This window comes from Capra hircus, chromosome 21 (assembly GCF_001704415.2).
Source record: "Capra hircus breed San Clemente chromosome 21, ASM170441v1, whole genome shotgun sequence".
Taxonomy (NCBI): domain Eukaryota; kingdom Metazoa; phylum Chordata; class Mammalia; order Artiodactyla; family Bovidae; genus Capra; species Capra hircus.
This window is the reverse complement of record NC_030828.1, coordinates 26,209,947-26,236,524: the sequence shown is the minus strand read 5'-3', so window position 1 is coordinate 26,236,524 and position 26,578 is coordinate 26,209,947. Positions and strand designations below refer to the sequence as shown.

Genomic DNA, 26,578 nt, shown 5'->3' with positions numbered 1-26,578 from the left:
ACCTAAATCAAACCCCTTATGATTATACAGTGGAAGTATAATGTGTGGAAGTGGAAGAACAAATAGATTCAAAGGATTAGATCTGATAGACAGAGTGCCTGAAGAACTATGGGTGGAGGTTCATGACACTGTACAGGAGGCAGTGATCAAGACCATCCCCAAGAAAAAGAAAAGCAAAAGGGCAAAATGGCTCTCTGAGGAGGCCTTACAAATAGCTGTGAAAAGAAGAGAAGTGAAAGGCAAAGGAGAAAAGGAAAGATACATCCATTTGAATGCAGAGCTCCAAAGAATAGCAAGGAGAGATCAGAAAGCCTTCCTTAGTGATCAATGCAAAGAAATAGAGGAAAAGAACAGAATGGGAAGGCTAGAGATCTCTTCAAGAAAATTAGATACCAAGGGAACATTTCATACAAAGATGGGCACAATAAAGGACAGAAATGGCATGGACCTAACGGATGCAGAAGATACTAAGAAAAGGTGTCAAGAACACACCGAAGTACAAAAAAGATCTTCATGACCCAGATAACCACAATGGTGTGACCACTAACCTAGAGTCAGACATCCTGGAATGCGAAGTCAAGGGGGCCTTAGGAAACATCACTACGAAGAAAGCTAGTAGAGGTAATGGAATTCCAGTTGAACTATTTCAAATCCTGAAAGATGATGCTGTGAAAGTGCTGCAGTCAATATGCCAGCAAATTTGGAAAACTCAGCAGTGGCCACAGGACTGGAAAAGGTCAGTTTTCATTCCAATCCCAAGGAAAGGCAATTCCAAAGAATGTTCAAACTACCACACAATTGCACTCATCTCACATGCTAGCAAAGTAATGCTCAAAATTCTCCAAGCCAGGCTTCAACAGTCTGTGAACCATGAACTTCCAGATGTTCAAGCTGGATTTAGAAAACACAGAGGAACCAGAGGTCAAATTGCCAACATCTGTTGGATCATCGAAAAAGCAAGAGAGTTCCAGAAAAACATCTACTTCTGCTTCATTGACTACACCAAAGCCTTTGACCATGTGGATCACAACAAACTATGTAAAATTCTGAAAGAGATGGGAATACCAGACCACTTGACCTGCTTCCTGAGAAATCTGTATGCAGGTCAGGAAGCAGCAGTTAGAACTGGACATGGAACAACAGACTGGCTCCAAATCGGGAAAGCAATCCGTCAAGGCTGCATATTGTCACCCTTCTTATTTAACTTATATGCAGAGTACATCATGCAAAATGCTGGTTCTGCATGAAGCACAAGCTGGAATCAAGATTGCTGAGAGAAATATCAATAACCTCAGCTATGCAGATGTCACTAACCTTATGACAGAAAGAGAAGAACTAAAGAGCCTCTTGATGAAAGTGAGAAGAGAGTGAAAAAGTTGACTTAAAACTCAACATTCAGAAAACTAAGATCATGGCATCCAGTCCAATCACTTCATGGCAAATAGATGAGGAAACAATAGAAACCATGAGATTTTATTGGGGGGAGGCTCCAAAATGACTGCAGATGGTGACTGCAGCCATAAAATTAAAAGACTTTTGCTCCTTGGGAGAAAAGCTATGACCAACCTACACAGCATATTAAAAAGCAAAGACATTATTTTGCTGACAAAAGTCCATCTAGTCAAAGCTACGGTTTTTCCAGTAGTCAAGTATGGATGTGAGAGTTGGACCATAAAGAAAGCTGAGCACTGAAGAACTGTGATGTTGGAGAAGACTCTTGAAGAGTCCCTTGGACTGCAAGCAGATCCAACCAGTCTACCTAAAGGAAATCAGTCCTGAATATTGACTGGAAGGACTGATGCTGAAGCTGAAACTCCAATACTTTGGCCACCTGATGTGAAGAACTGACTCACTAGAAAAGACCCTCATGCTGAAAAAGATTGAAGGCAGAAAAGGGGACGACAGAGGATGAGATGTTTGGACAGCATCACTGAATCGATGGACATGAGTTTGAGCAAGCTCTGGGAGTTAGTGATGGACAGGGAAGCCTGGCATGCTACAGTCCATGGGGTCGCAAAGAGTCGTACATGACTGAAATGAACTGATAACTTGATATAATCACTTGATTATTTGAATCTGTGATTATTATGGACAATAATCCCTTAAGATAGTCTCTTCACCTCCTGTACCCTTTGATAAAGGGTGCCTGATCATTTGATGATTATATTTTTACATTATATGTCATATGGTTTATTATAATGTCTCCCCCAGTTTGTCACCAGGTATGTTATTTTTTTACCATGAAAGTTTAATTTTTATTATTTATTTTTTGGCTGCACTGTGTGACTTGTGGGATCTTAATTCCCCAACCAGGGATCAAATCCACGCCCCATGACTGGAAGTCAGAATTTTAACCACTGGACCACCAGGGAAGTCCCGCTATGATTACAAATGTATTCCTTTGTGGTTTCAAGCAGTAATTATACGGCTCTCAGCAGATGAGTACAGAATACTGAAGCAGCCGCTGACAGGGGCCAGAGTTGAAATCATGAAAGGCTTTCTAGACTTCGGAATCTGAAGGCCTGGGCCTTTTCAGTCTTGGGACTGCCCGTCTGGAATTCTTTTACCTGGTATGGCATGTCTCTGCTTCTTTTTCACCTTCAATTGCCCTGGCTATTCTTGGCCCTGTGCTCCCCCATACACATTATAGGATCACCTTGCTCCCCCTCCAAAAACAATACCGTTGGGATCTTTGTTGTAATTATTTAACCCTATAGGCCTGTTTGATAAGACTATATTAAAAATGAGACTTCTTATCCATTAACATGGTGTAGTCCTCATTCATTTTTCTCTAATGTCCTTCAAAAAAGTTTATGATTTTTTCCAGAGTATGTCTAACATGTGTGTTAGATTATTCCCAATTATTCAATATTTTGTTATTGCAATTATTAAATAAAATTATTAATGTCATTAATATATACGAATATGTATTTAATTTATAATTAATATGTAATTAAAAGCTGTTACAATAATTATTGCATTTAATTGAATTTTAAACATTTTAATCTGATAGAAATAGGATTTTTTGTATATTGACTTTGTGTCCAGCAACCTAACTAAATTCTCATTACATCTAATGATTTGTTGATGCTTTCAGGTGTTTTATCCAGACACCATAATCTTTTTAAAAATGTTTATTATGGCATGATCTACATATCATAAAATCTACCCCCTTTGAAGCATTATTTGAGTGATTTTCGGTAAATGTAGCTGTGCAGCCACAATTATGTGGCTTTAGAACATACTTATCCTTTTAATTTTTCTATATCGTAACAGGTTTTTCATTTCTTTAACTCTAGTGCATTTGCTAGGGCCTTTATGTAATTTTGAACAAAAGAATGGTAGGTGATTTTGGGCTCTAAAGTCACTGCAGGTGGTGACTGCAGCCATAAAATCAAAAGATGCTTGCTCCTTGGGAGAAAAGCTATGACCAACCTACACAGCATATTAAAAAGCAGAGACATTACTTTGTTGGCAAAGGTTTATCTAGTCAAAGCTATGGTTTTTCCAATAGTCAAGTATGGATGTGACAGGTGTACCATAAAGAAAGCTGAGAGCTGAAGAACTGAACTGTGGTGTAGGAGAAGACTCTTGAGAGTCCCTTGGACAGCAAGCAGATCCAACCAGTCAATCCTAAAGGAAATCAGTCCTGAGTATTCATTGGAGGACTGATGCTGAAGCTGAAACTCCAATACTTTGGCCACCTGATGTGAAGAACTGAGTCACTGGAAAAGACCCTAATGTTGGGAAAGATTGAAGGCAAGAGGAGAAGGGGACGACAGATGATGAGATGTTTGGATGCCATCACTGAGTCGATGGACATGAGTTTAAGCAAGCTCTGGGAGTTGGTGATGGACAGGGGAGCCTGGCAATATTGTATTGTGCAAATAATAAAAATGTGTTCCTCATAAAAGAAGGCTTTATCTCTTCAGAGTATTTGGGCTTTTAATTACCGGAACTTACAGGGAAGCTTGGTGTGCTGCAGTCTATGGGGTCACAAAGAGTGGGACACAACTGAGCTACTGAACTGAAGAAAGGTAAGTACCATGGCTAATTCCCAATCTAAAATGGAATAATGTGGAACTTCCCTGGCAGTCCAGTGGTTAAGACTCCATACTTCCACTGCAGGGGAGCCATAAAATGTTTTCAAATTTAGAAAATTTAGAAGTAAATAAAACATTTAAATATACATAAAATGGAATAATTTTTCCATTGTTTTACCACTTGGTATAATGCTTGGCTTTTTAGTTTGTTTTGAGATAATCTCTACCCATAAAGTTGCTTTCTAGCTCTAGTTTGATAAGTTTTGTTTGGTTTTTAATTATGAATGGGACATTGAATTCCATCCAATGTTTTGTCTGTGTCTATGGAGAAGATCATATGATTTTCCCTTAAAAAGGGCAGTTTCCAATTAGTCTTCCCACGGTGGAGGGCACTCCATGGTTTGTTGACAGTTCCCTGAGCTCCACCAGACTGGAAAAGCAATGCTCAGGTTAACCTAAGTTCAGCAAATTCCTTCCAAGACGAAACGATCTTCATCTTTACTTGGTCTTTGGCCTGCATAATCTTTATTTTATTAGCAGTTCCTGCATCTAAGACTTTTCCATTGTATTTAGTAGGGCTAGATTGCTTTTGCTTTCTTCCATTGAGATGGAGCTGGTCCTCACTCCATCTCAGAGCAGAAAACAGATCTTTTAGGTTTAGCACCAAGTGTGTTTCGAATCTGGAATTGTCATGAATGGGGTCTCTCTTGGGATTCCCACTGTCATCACACATGCCATCCTCAGAGAAAGGCTGTCCCCATGACAAACTTCAGGAAAGAGCAGACAAAACCCTCTTCCTCGGTTTTTGGGAAAAAATCAGGAGTCCGAAGACATGAGCCACTTCAAATGGACATAAACCACAAACCACCTACATCAAGTTACTAAAACAATGAACTTCAGGGGCTTTGCCCCTTAGCTTCTGCAACTGTGGGTTTTACTATAGTTTCCCATTGAAAGTGAAACCGTCACTCATTTGTGTCCTACTCTTTGCAACCCCATGAACTATAGCCCACCAGGTTGCTCCATCCATGGAATTCTCCAGGCAAAATACTGGAGTGGGTTGCTATTTCCTCCTCCATGGGATCTTCCCGACTCAGGGATCGAACTCAGCTCTGCCACATTGCAGGCAGGTTCTTTACTATCTGAACCACCAGATATATCTTATGACAGTTTCCCATTAACACTGCTGAAAGCTGACAGACAAAGTAAGTTTACTAGTTCAGTTATGCAAGACAAGTAAGTTCTAGAGCTCTACCACACAACATTCTGCCTAAAGGTAACAATACTCTATTGTGCAAATTATAAAAATGTCTTCCTCATAAAAGAAGGATTTATCTCCTTAGAGCTATTTGAGCTTTTATTTTAATTACTGGAACTGCTTCTTTAATGTAAGAATATACTAGATAAAAGCTGATTTTACATTTTTTTCTTTAAAAAAAAAAAAAAAGTTTACTAAATAGTTCAGGAGGGGAAGGGTGAGGGGCGGTTACAGAAGATGCAAGCAACAGACAAATGGACTCAGAAATCTGGTCTCTGCAAACCCACTCCAGTCTTCTTGCCTGGAGAATCCCATGGACAAAGTAGCCCAGTGGGCTATAGTCCAGGGAATTGCAAAGTCAGACACAACTGAGCGACTAAGCACGCACACACAGCACACAAACCGAGCTTATGTGCTGCCACACCCCACAGGCACTGTTGGATGTGTTTCCATTCAAGGTCACCTAGACCTTTGGGACAATACCACCTCTGGAACTTCACTGATGCATCCTAAAGTGAGTGGGGACGCCTCCCTTCCAAGGCCCCGCTTTTTAGGTACTGATCTAAGGCCAAGGAGTAGCTTGCAAGGTGCTGGGACACATAAGCCCGGGAGCACGGCCCTGTGCCCTCCTCCATCATTTCTCTCCCCAGGAAGTGTAATCCTCTTGACACTGGCAAACAAACACCCCTCAGTTGTTTTTTTTCTGGTCAGTGATCAAAGGACAGAAAAGACTCAGCTCAGGTGTTCCCAAGAAACAGGCCTGTTCTCAGTCCAAGCCAGACCCCAGTGAGATTGCCTTCATCCCCCTTGTTTCACAGCCAGAACCCACTGCGTTCTCTATTTGGACTCAGTCTGCATGTTACCACTATGTGCTTCTCATCTTGGTTTCTCCGAAATTAATCTACGGTCTTTCACAGAACAAAAGCATACACCTTGAGAAAGGTAGAGATGTGTGTAAGTTGCAAGGGTTTCTTCTTAAATCCAGATGAAATGCTTCCTTTGATGGAGAGAGGAAGGAATAAATGGCACGAGCCCACATTTTCAGATCCATGCATCCTTTATTCCATGACCAACCACCGTGTTGCAACCAGGCAACACTACACAAACTGGCAGTCACCCGCAACCCAGCTGTACAACAATCGGAGGCTTACAGTACATTTAAGGCTTTTAAATTTGGAAAAAAAAAAAAAAAAAGCTTTTTTAATAGAACCAAAGAACTCTCAAACCCAAACCCCCAATCAACAGAAGTAGTGTAACAATTTTAAGCATCTTACATTTCTGATGCTGTTGGTGCAACCCCAGTGTCAAAATCCAAATAACTCCTAAACTAAAAAGATTAGTTTCATGAAATTTTAATTACATAAATTTTTCAAAGCATAAACTTGTCTTTTTTTTTTGTCCTGGAAATGTTATAAAATTTTTTTAATAGCAAAACATAGGAATAAAAACATATTAACAAAATGTATTCAATCATTTACATTACAAACAAGGAATCTGCAGTTCATTGTTGTGGCCTGAAGGAAGAAAATTACTCAATAGGAATCTATGCACAATGTGATTGCAAATATGTACATTACTTTAAAAAAGCCTACAAGGAGGAAAGTTGGCTAGGTTCTTTGTTAGACCAACCAGACGATCAAAATATTAAACTCTGTGGACTAGTAGTAATAACTTTACACTTAAAAAAAAAGTTTCATTTTGTTTAAGAATATTCCAGTTATATTTATATGGTTCCAGTTGATGAAGCCATTCACCATAGTTCCAGTAAATTACCCTTTAATTGATTTGTCTGAGGGAAAAGATCAGCATGTTAATAAAAATGAACAAAAGAATTTTCATCACAATGGTTTCCAGTTAAACTATCACAGCTTCACAAATGGACTGCACCCATGAATCCAGTGGCTGAAAGAGAGCTGCAGGTCAAATACTGAGAACACGGGTAGAGAGAGGCTGAGTCCTGCATTAATGCATCCTACATGACGGGTAAGGTGGAGAAAGGGGTGTGAGCATCCTTTTTTACAGCACAAGAAAGTGGTTCCCCCACTCAGCTCTCATTCCCGCCCTGCAAGGCAATGAAGCTGGAAGTCACAACTGTTCGGTTTAACAAGATGTGTGAGTCAGTAGAACCTGTGGATACGAAAGACTGAGAAGTCCTCGGCTCTCTGATGAGGATGCCCAAAAAGCTGCGTGCTTCCTTGTGGTGACCACGCCATGACGGCTGTCCAGTGAAAGCATGTGTAAAACGGAGGACTCGTGTTCACAGTCAATGAGGTAAGATCAAGTTGTCGTCTTCAGGAATTGGGAAGTTCGTGAGAAATGAACTGTTTTAGTCTCTCTAGGTATTGTGCATAAAGCTCTATGTCATTATGCCCGGCCCCTTCGACCCAGAGCGGCTCCACGGCCCGGGGACAGCGCTCGTACATGGCCAGGCCGTGGGAGAAGTCGATGACCTCGTCCTCTGTGCCGTGAATGACCAACACGGGAGAGGTGACTTTGGAGATCTTGTCAATGCTTCAAGACAGGAAAGGGAGAGAAAAAAGAAGGATCACAGACTTCACACTCAATGTAACCCAGTCAGCATCCTAGGCAAACAAGGCATGTGCCCTGGAGGAATTTCCCCTCACTTTTCTAGTAATTCATTTTTTTTTAAAATTAACTTTGCATTTCACAATAATTCTTGATTTACAGGAAAGGTACAAAGATAACACAGTGCTCCTATCTACTCCTAACCCCCTCTCCAAAAGGCCAACAACGCACATGATCGTAGTCCGTTTGTCCAAACCAAAAAACCAGCATTGGTATGTTACTAAACTCCAGACTTTATTTGAATTTTATGAACTTTTCCACTGAAGTCCTATTTCTGTTCCAGGATTCAACTGAGAATACTACAATGCCGTTAGCCATTGTGTTTTTGTAAAAGTATTTTTATTAAAAACAGAACTTCTAAATGTCATCTGACTACCCATCTGGTAAATAATATTTCTGATACGTTCATATTTTGGAGAGAGGATTTTTTTAAAAAAATAAACAAGCTAGAACTTAACATACTAGAATGAATGTCTCCTGAAAGCTGGGCACTGAACACATAGCCACTCAAGTTTTCAGGACTTTCTCTGTGTGTAAGCCATCTTCAGCACTGATTAACAAGGTTGTCAGAAGCCTCATTTCATAAAAACAAAAACCTCATCCTTAAATAAAAACTGTACTATTTAGCTTGGAAATTTAATGTATGCCTAGATTGGATCCTGAATGAATTCTGTTTACAAAAATCAAATCTACCCACCAGGGAAGTCCCAAAATTCAGCTTGTGAACCCATGAACTGTAGCCCGCCAGGGTCCTTTTGTCCATAGAATCTTCCAGGCAAGAATATTGGAGTGGGTTGCCATTTTCTATTCCAGGGGATCTTCCTGACCCAGGTATTGAACCCACACCTCTTGCATCTCCTGAATTTGGCAGGGAGATTCTTTACCACTGCACTACCTGGGAAGCCCAATCCACCCACAGAGGATGAATATTTGAGGATCTCCAAAAGAATATACTACAGGGTCTGAAAGCATTTCCCAAAGAGGAACTGAGAAGTTAGTAAGGCTTGTTAGGCTGGGTGCGTGGGTGACTTCTCTGCTGGAGGTCACTGTCATTTCCCCTACAAACACATAGAGGGGACCCTCTGTCCAGTTTGGCCTCCTGCCAGAGACCCCCTTACTGCTGACTTTCTGTATCTGATCCTAGCCAAAGTTACAGAGGGATCAGCTGGTTCTACCCACAGGGGTCACTTTGTTATGTCATGGCTAGCATTTATTGAGGGCTTACCTGGTGGCTCAGTGGTAAAGAATCCACCTGCCAATGCAGGAGACTCGGGTTCGACCCCTGGGTTGGGAAGATCCCCTAGAGAAGGGCATGGCAACCCACTCCAGTATTCTTACCTGGGAAATCCCATGGACAGAGGAGCCTGGTGGGCTACAGTCCTTGGGGTCACAAAGAGTCAGATACGCCTGAGCAATGAAACATCAACAAACATTTATTCAACATGGACCACGACCAGGTGCTTTGCACTTGATATATGAAATGCTGTTCATCTTCAGTGAGACACAGTTAAAGAGGAGAAGACTGTCTCTGTTACACCATGGAGGGAACTGAAGCCTGAAGAAGATTATTAAAGAACAGGCACGAGGCTGTGGAGCTATACAGACCCTAACATCCATCACACATTCCAAAGATCTACAAACAGCTGTCACGGAGCCTCGTTAACAGCTCATGAAGTTGCCAACCACCTCACAACGTCCAGGAAGAATGCAAGACCTCATTGGTCGTGTCATTTGCCAAGATCAGGGCTACTGTGGCAGGAGTCAATTTGGCAGATTAGGAATCTTATTTAGAAATCTATTATCCTCTAATATTTAATTTTTAAAGTGACTTCTCAGTATGCAAAAGTCCAATTATATTCCATTAAAAATCTATTTGCTGACAGTTCCATGCTGCATGGTTTAGGGGACTCTCTATAGCCTGGAAGGTGTATTTAAGTTAAATGCCACCATCTTGATTCTAAATATAAAGGAGGCAAGAGAGAATAAGGGCTCCCCTGGTGGCTCAGACAGTAAAGAATCTGCCTACAATGCAGGAGACTCAGGTTTGATCCATGAATCGGGAAGATCCCCTGGAGAAGGGACTGGCAACCCACTCTAGTATTCTTGTCTAGAAAATCCCATGGACAGAGGAGCCTGGCGGGCTACAGTCTATGGGGCTGCAAAGAGTCAGACACAACTGAGTGACTAACACTTTCACTTTTTGGCAAGAGAGAATAAACCACCAACCAAGTAATGATTAGGATTACTTATCTCTCTACATATACATAATATATGTTATAAATATATGTATATTTGGCCACGCTGTATGGCATGTGTGATCCCGTAATAGTTCCCCAACCAGGGACTGAAGCTCGGAGTCTCTAACCACTGGACCACCAGCGAAGTTCCTTATCTCTATTCTTCAGTATTAAAAAAGAAATGGGAAAGTGCCTTCCTTAAGGAGAGGGACACAGAAACAAGTGTGCATTTGGTAGTAACAGACACCCTAAGAAAACATTCCTCACGTTCGATTAGTGATGACAGTTCATGTGACTATTGATGGTTTGAAGTCTCTCATTTTGATACTTCATGGTACTGAACAGGAAGAATGGCCTTTTCTGCCTGTTCCCACTCCCCTACCTTAATGAAGCTGCTTAAACCACTTAACTTTCTCAGCCTCAGTTTCCTCACTGTAAAATGAGTCTTTCAAGATAAGGAGCATGAAATGATTAGCCCATGCCTGGCAGATCACGCAAACCGAGTAAGAGCAGTATGCGGGTTTCCTGTTAATTAATAAGCTGCAATTAGTTGCTGTGGCTGTATTTTAAGGTATCTGCTAATTTAAGAGTCAGGGGAAAACCTATTTGTTTTGTTGCCAGGGTAACCCCTTGTGTGGCTTTCCACAAACACGCTAAATATCTCCCTTTCAACAAATGGACCTCTCATTACCCATTCAGCACAAATAAGGCCACATTTGAGATGCACAGGGTCCCTGCTTAGCATTCTCAGCCATGCCACTAGAAATCTGCAGCTTGCTTAACTTTCCCATGAAGCTGAACCTCATACAGGCTGCACAACAGAGTTCACTCAAGGTGTTACGAGAAAGTTTCTTCTTAGGAAACTAAGCCCATCTGTGGAACAGATGCAACCAAATGATGCTCCCCCTACTCTCATTCCCAATAATAACAGAATGACAGCAATGAAGGTGTTGATCAAAATCTAAAAACTGTACATACTTCTGTTGAGGTTTTGTATAACATGGCCATGGGTGTCCTGCTGTCAGAATTTCGGATGTACCCTGGGCAAATAATCTTTATTAAATACTTTCCTTAGCTTGTGCTTAGTCGCTCAGTCGTGTCTGACTCTTTGCGACCCCATGAACTATAGCCCGCCAGGCTCCTCTGTTGGGGATTCTCCAGGCAATTATATTGGAGTGGGTTGCCATGCCCTCCTCCAGGGAATCTTCCCAACCCAGGGATCGAACCCAGGTCTCCTGCATTGCAGGTGGATTCTTTACCATCTAAGTCACCAGTGAAGCCCTTCCTCAGCTTAGATTTTTTTTTTTTAAAGCAGAGGTTTTCAAAGAGAGGTGTTCAAGAAGGCAATGCGCCCACTGCTTTTGCTTGTATAATACAGCTGCCTGTTTTCCTCCTTCTGTTCAGGGACTGGAAAACAGCAGAGGCTAGGCTGGCAGGAGCTCTGCCGCCCCTGGGGTGCTGGCAGGAGGGGGCCTGGCCATGGGCTCTCGTGCAGGGAAGCGGGGCTTCAGGCACAGGTGGGCAGCAGGAGGTGTCTAGGGCTGTATGGAGGACTTAACACTGTCCCTGACGCCCATCATTGGCATAGCTTACATTACTTTTTCTCTTACCTAGGGGTCTGACCAAAAACATAAGAGAAACTTCAAACGTGGGGATGCTTACAGTTTTTATATGAGTGTCTGTTGTTATTTGGTCACTAAGTCGTGTCTGACTCTTCTGCAACCCCATGGACTGTAGCCCCACCAGGCTCCTCTGTCCATGGAACTTCCCAGGCAAGGATACTGGAAAGGATTGCTATTTCCTTCTCCAGGGGATCTTCTCAACCCAGGGATGGAAGCCTGAGCTATCAGGGAAGACCTATTTGAGTATCTAGACCTCTGATTTAGTTCTTGTGACTCAACAATACATGTCCATCTGAGTGAACAAATGAATAATGTACTAGAAGTTCCTTTAAGACCTGTGTGCACTTGTTGTTGTTGTTTTTTTTTATCCTGTACATCCAGCTGAATCAATTAATCCTGGATGTCGGGACAAGCAAGGTCCCTGGACGTCATCTGGCAGTTTTTTGTTTTTTTTTTTAAACAAATGAGTCTGGCCCAGAGGACTAAGTCCCTGGTCGGTGCAGGTGCCACATCTGCCTCCTGTCCCCTGAGGAGCCCAGCACAGGGGCTGATGGCCGGTGCATTCAGGAGAGGTTTACCCACAATGAACCGCGGCTTCTGATCTGAAGTTGGGTCACTGGATGTCTTAGTACCTATTTACTGTACAGCAGTGAGCTTACCTGGGGAAGGCGTCAAAGCAGTACGTTTTCCTGGTGTCGGGAAAAGCCACACGCAATCCAGACATCAGAGGCGAATGGAGAATCACCGCAGCACACTCATACCTGGAGGCCAGGTCTACCGTGGGGACCGTCCCAATGCTCTGACCGTACAGGATGATATTCTCGGGACTTACGCCATACCTGGAGAAGTCAGAGGGCATGGGCCATTAGCTGACATGTGGCAGCGAGACCGAGGGAGCCAAACACCACAGTGTCATAAACTCACAAAACTCCTACAACTAGGACTTTCCTGGTGGTCCAGTGGCTAAGACTTCACACTCCCACTGCAGGGGGTCCGGGTTCAAACTAGATCCCACAGGCTGCAACTAAGACCTGGTGCAGCAAAAAAAAAACCCCAAAAACCAGTTTCTGTGTGGCCCCAGGCCTTTGAACTTGACACCACCTAACACAACTGTGCTTGTAGAAGAAGAGGGTCCCAAGATGCAAGTCTTGTCTGGCGTTCCTGCCTGGGATTCATTTCAGTTGGAAGAATGAGTGATTAAAAAAAGGATCAGCGGGACTTCCTTAGTCGTCCAGTGGTTAAGAACCTGCCCTCTAATGCAGGCGATGCAGGTTTGATTCCTAGCTGGGGAGCTAAGACCCCACATGCCAAGGAGCAACTAAGCGCCATATCGCAAAGACTAAGCCTGGGTGCTGCAAGGAAGAACCCACATGCTGCACCCAAGACTGACGCAGCCAAATAAATATGTCTTTTTATGAGACAGGTCAGCAAAAAGAGTTTTGATGAATGGTTTTGAGGAAGGAACTCATGGCTCCAGTATTTCTTGCCTTAAATCCACAAATTTAAAACACGAATCCCTTCAACGAGGATGAAATCTTGGGAGGTGTCAGGAAGGGACTCTGTTATCATTCATCAACAGACCATCCCCCAGGGAGATGCTATGGACTGAAGGGAAGTTATCCTGGGGAGGAACCACAACTGAGTTCCTTCTCTGATGGACAGGGAGGTCCATTTCAGTAGGATTTAACTGAGAGTTCAAAGTCCCTTGGAGGGGGAAGTATACTTAAGATTAGGGGTCTTCTTCTCCCTCCACAATTTTCATTAAAGTAGGCTCTGACACCCCAAAGCATGAGGGCCACTGGATGCTGCATGGGGTGGACTGCAGGGCATCACAAGGCACCTGGAGGTAAGACTACCTGCAACCCCCACATCTGAAGTGTAGGCTCTTTCCACACTGGCCAGCTCTGTGCAGGGTATTTTGCTATCAATTATAAACAACTAAATAATAAACAACAATAAGAGGAAGAAGAAAATAAAAACTGAAGGTAGTTATTGAAGGGGAAAGGAGTAAGAGATGGTTAATATTAAAAGTTAAAAGTAAAAGAGGAATTCCCTCGCAGTCCAGACTCTGAGCTTTCACTGTAGAGGGCATGGGTTTGATCCCTGGTCAGGGAACTAGATCCCATATGCCACAGGGTGTGGCCAGAAGTAAAAAAATAAAGTAAAGGACTTCCAGATTAAAATGGCATCAGACTAACTCTTACCTTCTTTGATCGGATCTGCAGAATGATGAGAACCATACAGGATAACCTATCAATAGTAGGGAGCGTTACTATTAGAGTCAAACTTATTTTCTCGTAAACTGACACTGTTTTACATCCTGTTTCATGGGCCTCGGGGGCTGCACTGAATGAGTAAAGGAGCGCTGGGCACAGGCGCAAAGGACAGAGGTGGGTGTGTAGTCACTCGGACAGCCTTTTCTTGAGTGCCCTGACTCTGTCCAATCTCCAAGATCATGACCTCCTTGAAATGTCTTTATAGAGCAGCCTGAACTTTTCACTGAAGGACGCTCAGCTTTCAGAATTTCTACGCAGGGGCATCAGGACACACCTGGCACCAATCTCAACAAATCCTACTTCTGACACACAGACACCCATAGCCTTAACAACAAACACTTTACAACTCAGCGTTTTCATTGGAAAACTTAACTATGCGAAACACAAGCTATTAATAGTGGAAAATATGACAACTGGTATTAGATTAAATAAAGAACTTTGGGATTTCCCTGGTGGTCCAGTGGCTAAGACTCCGTGCCCTCTATGCAGAGGCCAGGGTTTGATCCCTGGTCAGGGAACTAGATCTCACATGCTGAAACTAAGAGCTCATAAGCCACAACTTAAGATCCCCTGTGCCACAACTAAGACTCTGTGCAGCCAAAGAAAGAGAGACAACTTCTGGTCCTCAGAAGGTATCATTAAGAAAGTAAAAAGGCAAGTGGTAAAAATTGTTTGCACACATAGAACCAGCAAAGGGCTCACAACTAAAACGAAGAACACATCAGTGGGGGAAAAAATGATCAAGTACAGAAAAACGGCACTCTGCAAAATTATTTTTTCATAACAGAAGACGACATCTAAATGGCAGAGAGGGGAGGAAGGAAGGCAGGGAGTGTAACTCAACTTCATTAGTAAAACTGAAATGAGATTTCACAAACGAAAACCACAGCGTGATACTAACAAAAACTTAAATGCTGACAATACCAAGAGTTGACAAAAACGTGACCACAGGAACTTTCATTCTTTCCTGACGGGGATATGAGGACAGACAGAAGCCCTTTGCAAAAAAGTAAAAGTGGAGATATAATAAAGACACATTCCCACGGACCTAGCAATTCCTCCCCCAGATATATTCACCATGGATTAGAGATATCTTCTGGACTATTCGTGGGTGACTGGAGACAGCCCCAGGGGGTGTCACAGAGCATCACAGGACAATGAATGGTGATGAATGGTAAAGATATCCTGTTCAGAATGGATGAGATACAATCAGAATGAGCAGATACACAGAACATACCACGTGTAAAAAACTGGAAGTGAAGTGAAGTGGCTCAGTCATGTCCGACTCTTTGCAACCCCATGGACTGTAACCTACCAGGCTCCATCCATGAGATTTTCCAGGCAAGAATACTGGAGTGGGTTGCCATTTCCTTCTCCCGAGGATCTTCCTGACCCAGGGATCGAACCTGGGTCTCCCACATTGCAGGCAGACGCTTTACCGTCTGAGCCACCAGGGAAGCCCAAATTACACTTCACTGCTTGGACTTTTGTTGACTATGAGGGCTACTCCAATTCTTCTAAGGGATTCTTGCACACAGTAGTAGATATGATGGTCATCTGAATTAAATTCTCCCATCCCTGTCCATTTTAGTTCACTGATTCCTAAACTGTCGATATTCACTCTTGCCATCTCCTGTTTGACGATGTCCAATTTCCTTGATTGGTGGTTCCTATGCAACACTGTTCTTGACAGCACTGGGCTTTATTTACTTTCACCACCAGACACATCCACAACTGAGCATCGGTTCCACTGTGGTCGAGCTGCTTCATTTTCTGGAGCTATTAGTAGTTGTCCTCTGTTTTTCCCCAGTAGCATGTTGGACACCTTCGGGCCCGAGGGGCTCGTGTTCAGTGTCCTATCTTTTTGCCTTTTCATACTGTCACGGTGTTCTCGTGGCAAGAATACTGGAGTGGACTGCCATTCCCTCCTCGAGTGGACCACATTTTGTCAGAACCCTCCACTATGACTAGTCCATCCTGGGTGGCCCTGCGTGGCCTGGCTCACAGCTTCATAGAGTTACAAAAGCCCCTTTGCCACAGCAAGGCTGTGACCCATGAAGGGGTGCTTGAGTAAAAGTTGCTCGGTCATGTCCGACTCTTTGCTGCCCCACGGACTGTAGCCCACCAGGTTCCTCTGTCCATGGGATTCTGCAGGCAAGAATACTGGAGTGGGCTGCCATTTCCTCCTCCAGGGCATCTTCCTGACCTGCACTGCTGGCAGATTCTTGACCATCTGAGCCATCAGGGAAGCCCCAAAGGGGTTCTTAGGGATACTTAATTGAAAGAAAGGCAAAGAAGTGAAGCCTTAAAAAACCAGGGTAGTGGTTAAGGACAGGAGGAGGGGGAAATAGGTTATGGCTGGGAAGAAGCATGTTGTTTGGGGAGGCTTACGGATCACTGGATATGGTCTGTATCTTTTATTTTTTGGCTGAGCTGCACATCATGTGGGATCCTAGTTTCTCAACCAAGGATCTAACTGGGGCCCCTGCCTTGGGAGCATGAAGTCTTAACCACTGGACTGCCAAAGAACAGTCTATGTCTAGTAGCAGTCATAGACTGCCTAAGAGTCTATGTCTTGTCACAACTGTTCCTTTTACAGTTCATTAAGCGGAACATTTACAATCTTATGAACATTACTGGCTACCATTCTATCTATTATATTTCACAACAGTAAATATTTTCTAAAAGCTCACCAGATATTTCAGTTATGGAGACAGCCCTCCTGGAAACTGTTATGAATCATGATAGATTTTGTGCTAAACACAAACCTTCTAAGGAAACATGAGGCCATTAGAAATTGCATCTCATCAAGAGCTAATGTGGGGAAAACTCATGTTCAAATGTTCCATAAAAAGCAGCCAACAAAAAAAAAAAAAAAAAAAAAAAAGCAGCCAACAAAAAACAGGGTCACAGTTACATTCCTTCACATAAAATCTATATGGAAAAGGGACTTGAAAGTAATCTATAAAAAATGATAATAATGGTTATTTTCAGGTAGTGAGAACCAGGTAATGTTTCTTCTTTCAAATATTCATTTCTAATTTCCTATAATTATTAGGTAGTGATTTGTTAAAATGAATAAATTAAGGAAGCACAGTTGCTGGAAGGTTCTGCATGGAGTCAGCAAGCATTCTTTACAGTCTGTATTGGAAAAGGCTTTGAAAACTAAAGTGCTAGTGAAGTGTTCAGATCTGTTAGTCTCACATTACGGACTCTCCCCTGTTTATTATACTGTCTGACAACACATGAGAAGCCTGGGAGGTAAGGATGGGGTTCGGAGGCAGCTAATTCTTTGAAGGTATGGAAGGTTTTCAGGAAAACTCTAAGAGGCTTCTGGTCAAACATCTGCCTCTTACAGATGAGGAGGCTAAAGTGGGGTCTTTTTATGGTACCACTAAGATGTTGTTTTTGATGGAAAAAAAAAAAAAAGGTAGACAATTGATGACCTCTATACCAATGGTTCCAAAATAAGAAGAATCTGAATACCTTGAGAATCTTAAAGTATGTAAATTTCTTTAGAAATTTTCCATACTTGAAAACTCCAGTGAGTTTGCTGATTCCTCAAACTTAACCATTGTTTGGTACTGAGTAAAAAGTGTCAAACCAGATCCTAAAGTGCTTTTAGCTCTCAAATTCAATTAAAAGATGAAGGATAAAAAGAGAGATGGTAAATCGAATCTGTTACTAAGTCTGGATGAAATTCAGGGCATTTGAAGACCATAGCTCTTAGGATTAAGTTTAAAAAAAAAATGTGTGTTTGTGTGTGTGTGTGTATATATATATATATATATATATATAGCTTTTTTCCCCCTCAAAAACATCAACAATCCCCAAGTCCAAAACTTTTATCCTAAAGTAAAACAGATGTTAAGCTCTTCCAGCCTGGACAGGACAGTTTTGTGGCACGACAAAGGCAGGCAGGATTTTTTGCCTTTTTACTTAGAATTTGCTATTTGGGAGTATCATGACAGCAAAACATCAAAAGTGGTTTCTTACAACAGTCCACACACAATGCTTTTTTCTTCCATGTGTTCAACCCCCAAAGGCAGGCTTTTACAAGTAAACTCCCGCGTTTCTCAGCTATAAACACACCAGACCTGGAGACACGGAGGCCATTCCTCCTTCCTATGCCCAATAGCTCTCTTCTTCTGCTGTTCCCCCCTTGCCCCCTCGTGTGTCTGGGAGAGGTGCTGCTTTTCCATCCCAGAGCTAACCTTCCACCCAAGCGCTGCATCCTCACCCTCCCCTAAATTTGAAAATTTCATGCCCACCCATGCAGAATCTTAATCCCAGCACCACACACATCTCCAGGTGTCTGGATCCAAGGAAGGGCCCATCTTCACAGGAGCTTCTCCAAGTGACAGCCCCATCTCTCATCTCTCCTTCTCCACCATCCCCCACATCCTCATCCCCAACGAAGCCCCTGAAATCCAGCCCCTGCCACCACAACGCCCAGCGATCTGCTCTCAGAAGTTCCTGATGCACCTCCTTCTTCCTAACTCCTCATCCAGTTTCTCCTTCTTTTCCTTCTCTCCCTCCCTCCTTTTTCCTTTTTGCCACAACCTGCAGCATGCAGGATCTTTCCTGACCAGGGTTTGAACCTGTGCCCTCGGCAGCGGAAGCACAGCATCTTAACTGCTGGACCACCATGGCAGCCCATGATGCCTTTCTTCTGCACTCACTCTTGGCTCCTCCCCCAGCCCCACCACCCACAGGGTTGGCCCCTTCCTGGCTCCCCTCTCCTGCTGTAGCCTTCCTCCTACTCTCACATCTTGATTCTACTGAATCCATGCCTCAACTGTTAACTCTCTGCTGGCAATGCTTCCAACACAGCACTCGAAATCAGGATGAAGACAAAGATAAATTATAGAAGGAGAGCTCAACTTATTCTGGCAGTGACCGATTAGCCTGGTGATTATGCAAACAGAGGACTAGTTTCTACACCTGGAAGATGTCGCTTATTGTTTTAAAAATAACAGTTGCTGAATGCCTCTTTAAGGACTAAGCACAGAACCTCTGGGGGTACAGAAAGATGAACATAAAACACTGGGTAGGTGCAAGCCACTTACGGTCTAGCTGGGGAAGCAAGGAATGTATATGAAAGCTTGGGGTGGGGGACAAGCTAAAGCCAGATCTAAATCTAGGATGAGTGATTAGGACACAGGATGTCACAGCAGAGGAGGCAAGAAATTCAAGGTCAGGCAGGGTCAAAGCCACGTGAACAAAGCACTGCATTTGCTTGTAGCCAACTACAGCTCCATTTGCATGTCAGACAGACACACGTTCTTATCAGACTCTCCCTGGACCTCCCCATGAAATCCTCAGTCCTGACTTAAATATGCAAGCAGGTACTGTCTGCACATGGATCTCTAGGGAAAAGCCACTCTTAGCCGGTGAGAGTCCATGCATTAATTTTACAGCAGAGTCTCCAGTTAGAATATCATCATCTCCTACAAGGGTGCATCTAGGCCTGCCACAGCTGGTTCTGACACTCAGATCTGACCCCTGGCACGTGGAGAGACAGAACAGCCAAGACCTGTATTTACACTGTAGCTATAACTGAGCCTGGAAGTCCTGATGCTGATGGTCAGAGCCCCAGGCCTGCCAGAGAACCATTCAGAGGCCCTAGTTTCATAGCATCCTCAGCATGAGCATCACATAAACACCAGCCTCTGCATCTGAGTCTCCTCTTGGTTACAGTCTCCACTGCCCCTTAACCCTTCTTTGACTGGATCCCTCAAATTTCACCCAGGCCAAAATTCTGATCCCATTAAGTCCCATGCTCAAGCACAGTACATGAGATCTTCAATCCCCAGTGTTATAACCCCCAGAATCCTAGACATCCTGACCATCCTGCTTTTTTTAAAAAATTAATTTTTACTGGAATATAGCTGCTTTACTATGCTGTGTTAGTTTCTGCTGTACAGCAAACTGAGTCAGCTGCACATTCACATATATCCTTGGATTTCCCTCTCATTTAGGTCACCACAGAGCACTGAGTTTAAAAAGGAGGAAGAAACTGCCCACAGAGGGAAACACTTGCGTTAGAGACGAACTCCAGTAGCCGCTTGCCTGTGAATTCATAGAAATACTTGCATGACACAGTGAACGGGGCCAAAGTCAGGATGGATTCTGAGAAAACATACTAGAAAAGTCAAAATGCAGCACAGGGAATTCCCTGGAGATACAGCGATGAAGACTCTGTGCTTAACAATGCAGAAGCCACAGGTTCGATCCCTGGTCAGGGAATTAAGATTTACTTAAAATACAATACAAGGAATAAAGTCTCCCAATGTTTGCTAGGGGAAAGTCACGACCCTGAATGATTACTTTCCACGGCAGGGAATGCCATGTGTATGGTAACCCCTTGGAAACCTACAAATTTTGCTCTCTGCTTCTTTCAAACATCTAGCATCTTCTTGCAGTGACCAGCTATGCTGAGCTCAGATCAACAACACAAATGTTAAGTTCTGGTTCCCACTCAGCATACAGGACACGTTCCCAGGAGCACACCTCCCCTCCACCTCTGCCCTGACCCGCATACCTGAGGGCATGGCAGCAGGAGCAGGAGTTGAGGCAGGAGGTGCTCATGGAAGAGGCTGAGAGTACCAGGGGGACCGTGTCCAGTGGGGATGTTCCCTTCCCTGATAAAGGAAAATGTTTGTTTTCGTTTTAACATAAAGCTTGCTTTCTGTCTACAAACATGGCCAAGCTGAGCCTCCCTAAGACACACTGCATCCTGTTTAAGTTAACGGGCCTTGCTTCTGCCCTGCGTGAAGAGCGTTTCCATTTATCTTCAGATGAAGCATGCTTGGCACAGTTCCACCAACTTTGAAGCCAACATGTTGACTATTTCAGAGCTAGGACTCCTAGCAGAAATACCCTTAGACATCAGACAAAGATAAATACAAAAGGTAACGTGAAAGTTAATTGAAGGATGAGGTCTGAGGATACTGAAAAGCCCTAATGCACTTCAGAGCAAAGCCTCGGAATAAAAGGTCTGGCTGGGAGGGAAGTAGGTGGGTAAACACGGCCCTGGAGAAAACATAGATGATCTGGGAACATTCACCTTCAGTCGCAGAAATGGGAAATCCATCTTTTACTTTCTGTAGCCAGAGCTTAACGAATGTGTGACTTCTGCTATATTTTAAATGGATAACCAACAAGGACCTACTGTACAGCGCAGGGAACTCTGCTCAGTGTCACGCGGCAGCCTGGATGGGAGGGCAGCCTCGGGGGAGAGCAGATACATGTATGTGTAGGGCTGAGTCCCTTTGCTGTCCACCTGAAACTATCACAACACTGTTAATCAGCTATACACTCCAATACAAACTAAAAAGTTAAAAAAAATAAACCACAAATGTGTGATTTATACTTTAATTATGAGGGAGATAAAAAAGCATTCATCCCCTGACACATGCTTATTTTTCCTTTTTTAAAATGCACCTTTGTAGGTTTAGGCTTTCCAAATGTTATACTGATGCTTCACAAACAGGTTTCTACTGGTCGTTTAACTCCAGGGGCGAACGCAAAGGAAACACAGTTTAAAGTAAGTACCTGCTGCATGGGTGCTGTGTGAGACAATTACAAAATTTAATGGTAAGCGATGTCAGTGTATTGTTTCCTTTTTTCTGACCAAGGAAATCTGGCTAAAAGGGACAATGAAAAGCAAGATGATGATAACTGTGAAAGTTTCAAAACTCTGAGCCAGTGCTCATGGTATCCTTCTCAACAATGGTTACAAACTAAAGTGAGCCAAAATGCAACATTTAAACTAGCCTCCTTCACTGGAAGCATCAGTGAAGGTGATGAGGATAAATATGAGCTCCTGGGTTATTAGTCTCTGGGGAACTGAAGAAGGAAATGAGGTTCAAACCAAGAAATAACACTAAAGCCAAGCTAAGCTTAGGCAACATGACTATCGCAGTCAGTAAGTTCACCAGAACACAGTGAGTGGAATGGTTCAGTTGGGGCCAGGAAATCAGAAAGCACAGAAGCAAAAGCTTGAAGCCAGTCACTCAGGAGGGGAAATCTGAAAACACAAGGAAAGAAAGGCAAGAGCTGGAGGGGAAGATGAGCACCCTAAGAACACAGAGGGCAGCCTGTCCTGGTGGGGGTGAGGGTTCCACTTCAGAAAGCACAGGGCCGTCCAAAGGAGGTGTCATCCACTCTGAAAGCATCTGGGGAATGTACACACGGAGCCCAGAGGATGGAGACGTGGCAGGCTGTACCACTGGAAGGAAAAGAATGGCTGGGCGAGACATGTTTTGAGTGGCTCACATCACGTGTCTATGCAGCAAGCAGTGGTGGGGAAGGGACAGACAGGAAGATAATTCTGTAGTTAAGGGACAGAAAATGAGCACACACAGAGATGTTGAGAAGGAGATCATGGGCGGTTGGAATTTCGGTTTTTAGAAAATACGTTGAGGACTTCCCTGGTAGGCCAGTGGCCGAGACTCCCAACGCAGGGGACCAAGTTTGATCCCTGGCTGGGGAACTAGATCCCTGCAACTAAAAGATCCTGCATGCCTCAATTAAGACCTGGTACAGCCAAATAAATAAGTAAATTATTTTAAAAAATAATATGTTCAGCTTGGGAAGACAGTGGGTTCCAGGTAACTGTGGGGCATCCCAGGAAGGCACATGTGAGTCACACTCTCAGGGCTCCTTATAAGGAAAATCTATGAGTCATACTGAGGTCAATGTCAGATAGGCGAGCCTCTAGGTGCTCCTCACGCTGCCTCCTGCCAGGGTGTGGGAAGCCCAGCAGCTGGAAGGACGGGGGCTGGGGTGTCCGTCCAGGCCAGCAGCTGCAGGAGCACAGACAGCCACACGCAGAGGCCCTGGGAGAGACAGCACGGCCCAGGTCCCATGGAGACAGATGGACCAGATGCATCACAGCTTATGTCTGTAAACAAAAAGGGAATGTGTCCTTTTCTTCAATGGACCGTGATGACAATGACACCACACACAGAATGAGGGCATTCCAGCAGATCCTAACTCACCAGGGCGCAGTAGTGTGGCGATGCACGCCCGGTCAACGGAGCCTTTCGTATAAGTACTCAGGTAATTTCAAAACATAACAAAGGGGCTTCCCTGGTGGCTTAGTGGTAGAGAATCCACCTGCCAATGCAGAAGACATGGGTTCAATCCCTGGTCTGGGAAGACCCCACATGCGGTGAGGCAACTAAGCCTGTGCGCCGCAGTTACCGTCTGTGCTCCAGAACTCAGGGGCCACGCTACTGAGCCCAGGCACCCTAGAGCCCGTGCTCTGCAACAAGAGAAGCCACTGCAATGAGAAGCCCACTCACCGCAACTAGAGAAAAGCCTGAGTGACAACGAAGACCCAGCACAGCCAAAAAAAAAAAAAAGACAAGCATTATCCAATTTTTGTAAGCTAGCAGCTGCCCTTGAGGATGGGATTTCATTCTATCCTAGGTGTTAGAAATTTCCTTCCAAATGATAGCACAGGGATTGGCTATCTGTGCCAGGTCTAAAACCACCTTCCAAACAATTCTTTTTCTATCTTTCAGCCAAGCCAAAAGATAAATTTTGGAAGTGCCGAGTCTTAAGCACTGGACCACCAAGGAAGTCCCACAACAACATGATTCTTTGTGACACTAGAGACTGTTCTCTCCCCTACAATACTCTTTCTCTGCATCAAAGCAAAAATAAACAAGACTTGGCATGACTTAATTTTTTTACAAAAATTACTTTTCAGAGGAAAAGTTAACAGTCCTAAAGAATATGAAAATACCTCTCTTTAGCTCTGTTACAATTAAAACAGAATAATTTGCTTGAACTTGTTTGAATATAATTGTGCATGAAATTGTTCTAATGATAATTGGGGCTCTTTTGGCATTCTGTAATTATCTAACACGTTGGAAAAGCCAGAAGAAATGCTGTCTTCCCTCCCCACTGGCCTCCCCACCCCTCCACCAACAGCTGCATAAATACCTGTGAAATGGTTAGAATGCCACCTACCCTACAGTTTTTGAGAAGATTACCTGAGCTGGCTTATGTAAGTCACAAGCATCTGATAAAAAAGGCATTTAATGTATGTCACTCCCATTCACACCAAATACAGATTGGAAACAGATACGTGACCAAAGCAAAGCCTTAAAGCAGAGGTCCCCAAACTCTGCGATCTAATGCCTGATGATCCGAGGTGGAGCTGGTGTAATAATAATAGGAATAAATGTAAATGCAAAGCTCTTGAATCATCCTGAAACCATCCCCCATCGCTGGTCCATGGAAAAATTGTCTTCCAAAAAACCAGTTCCTGGTGCCAAAAAGGTTGGGGACCTCTGGCTTAAAGGATCTCCCTATTTCATACCCAAGAAACACAGCTGAAATTAAAAGACAGAACTCATGAAATCTCTGGGACAGGGAAATACATTTTTTAAAAAAAAATCTTATTTAATTATATGAGGGCCGAAGTTACTTCTTAGAACTAGAAACCCAAGAATCAATTTCTAATTATTTTATCTCACTGTAAGATGAGTTCTCCCAACAGCCATAGCACACAAGACATGGTCAGTTTCTGCCCTGCCTCACAGGGACTCACAAAATGGAGTTCAACAAAAGCCCTTTAACTCCTACATGACAACGGCTGAGATGTCCAGTAGACATTCATGGATGGTCACCCACAGCCGACAGAGAGCTTTTCTGATCTGCTGTAACTTCAGAGCATGTCTCTCCTGACCCTGGAGCTGCAGGTGTGAACACAAGCCCAAGGTGCACCTCCTTGGCCAGAGTGACTGCTTCTGGGAGAAGCAGAGTTAGAGCCAAGACCAGTCGATAGGAGTTCTTCCAGATCGCCTGTGCCCTCTTCTGCCGAGAATCACCTTTGTCACTGTTCAGAAAGAACCTCCTCAAAATCACTACAGGACTTCCCTGGAGGTCCAGTGGTTAAGACTCTGCCAAGGGGTGAAGGTTCAATTCCTGGTCAGGGAACTAAGATTCCACATGCCCTGAAGTAGAGCAAAAAAAAAAAAAAAAAGGCAACCAAGAAAGCAAAGTTGAGAGAAGTGAGCTGAGTCTTGAAGCTACTGTTCAAGGTCCCAAACCTGGTCAAGCACCCAATCATAGGGCTCCTGGAGTTTTGACCTGGGTGGAGCTTACACTATTCTCTTGTGAATCTGGACTAACATTAGCCTTTTGTGAGCAGCTCAGAGTATGTAGTCACAACTGTGTGATGGTCTGGGGCGTGGACGGAGGGTGGAGATTTGCACAGTGAGTTAGAGGAAAGAATAGGCTTTGAATTGGGCAACTCAAGGACTGGAGCCCAGCTCTGCCACGATCAGTGATCTGATCTTTTTTTAATTAAAAAAATTTGTGTTTATTTTCTGGGGGGGCTACAGGGCAGCATGAAGGATTTTAGTTCCCTGACCAGGAATCGAACCCTCTGCCCTGCCGTGGAAGCAGAGTCCCACCACTGGACACCAGGGAAGTCCCAGTGACCAGCAGTCCTGTCTCCTGGGCTCTAAAGGGCTGTAACCTTGCCTTGGATCTACAGGGAGAATTAAACGAGGTGACGGGTGAAACCCCATGGCCCCCCTTTGTGCCCCACTCTAGGCTGCTTTCATGTGCCCACAGCCAGACGTGGCACGAGTGGACACTGAATGTGGCCCCAGGACACAAGATGACACGTAATCTGAAACCAGAATGTTGGTTCTCTCCCTCCCATCAGCTTGGGCTTGCTACTGTTTGCTCCCTTAATGTTTGTGTACACTCACAATGGAAGTCTGTTAAATAAACATCCTCCTTGGGACAAACCCGGTGATGTCCCGAGTCCCTCCTTGATGACATCGCAGTTCCTTTCTCTCTGGTCTCATTCCTTCTTTGTGCCTGTCTTTTTTCCCTTGTATTCGCTACTCTTCACTTGACTTCCAGGAGCTTCCATTCCCCGCCCCCCTTCCTCCTTCTTAAAAGCATGGTAAGTTCACAACATCAATTATGAAAATAACTAGAACTACAGGACAGGTTGGGACTTCCCTGGTGGCTCAGATGGTAAAGCGTCTGCCTGCAATGCAGGAGACACAGGATCAATCCCTGAGTCGGGAAGATCCTCTGGAGAAGGCAATGGCAACCCACTCCAGTACTCTTGCCTGGAAAATCCCATGGACAGAGGAGCCTGGTAGGCTACAGTCCATGGGGTTGCAAAGACTCAAACTGAGCGACTGAGTCAGACTGAGCAACTTCATTTTCCTCACAGGACAGGTGGATGGAAAGATCCTTCCTCAGAGATCACACAGATGGGTCACTCTAAGACAAGGAAACAAAAGCTTTGAGAAAGGTTAAAACTTCACTCTGAATTTTAAGTACCAAGATAACTGCTGTAAGTATATTATAGCTCTAGGATATGGACAAACTGGGGAAGAACTGTCAGTCGCAAAAATCACAGCCAGACGAGCACAAGCATGTTGGAGGGGGCGCAGCACAGGTTCAGTATCAGAATCATCAGCCATGCTCCAGGCTTTAGCTGTCTGGTGCGTTCAACGGGCTCCCACCTATCCAGGCTAGGGTGGTGTGTAACTGCTCAGTCATGTCTTTT

The 26,578-nt window shown here is 43.9% G+C and overlaps 1 protein-coding gene across 1 annotated transcript in view; it reads right to left on the bottom strand.

Moving 5' to 3' along the window:
- ABHD17C (abhydrolase domain containing 17C) overlaps window positions 6,340-26,578 on the bottom strand; it is a 56,966-nt gene continuing 36,727 nt past the window's right edge. The window contains exons 2-3 of the mRNA XM_018066399.1: window positions 12,406-12,585; window positions 6,340-7,812 (exon numbers count right to left, since the gene is read on the bottom strand). Coding sequence (XP_017921888.1) covers window positions 7,593-7,812; window positions 12,406-12,585 — 400 coding nt within the window. The 3' untranslated portion in view covers window positions 6,340-7,592. The remainder of the gene's footprint in view (window positions 7,813-12,405; window positions 12,586-26,578) is intronic.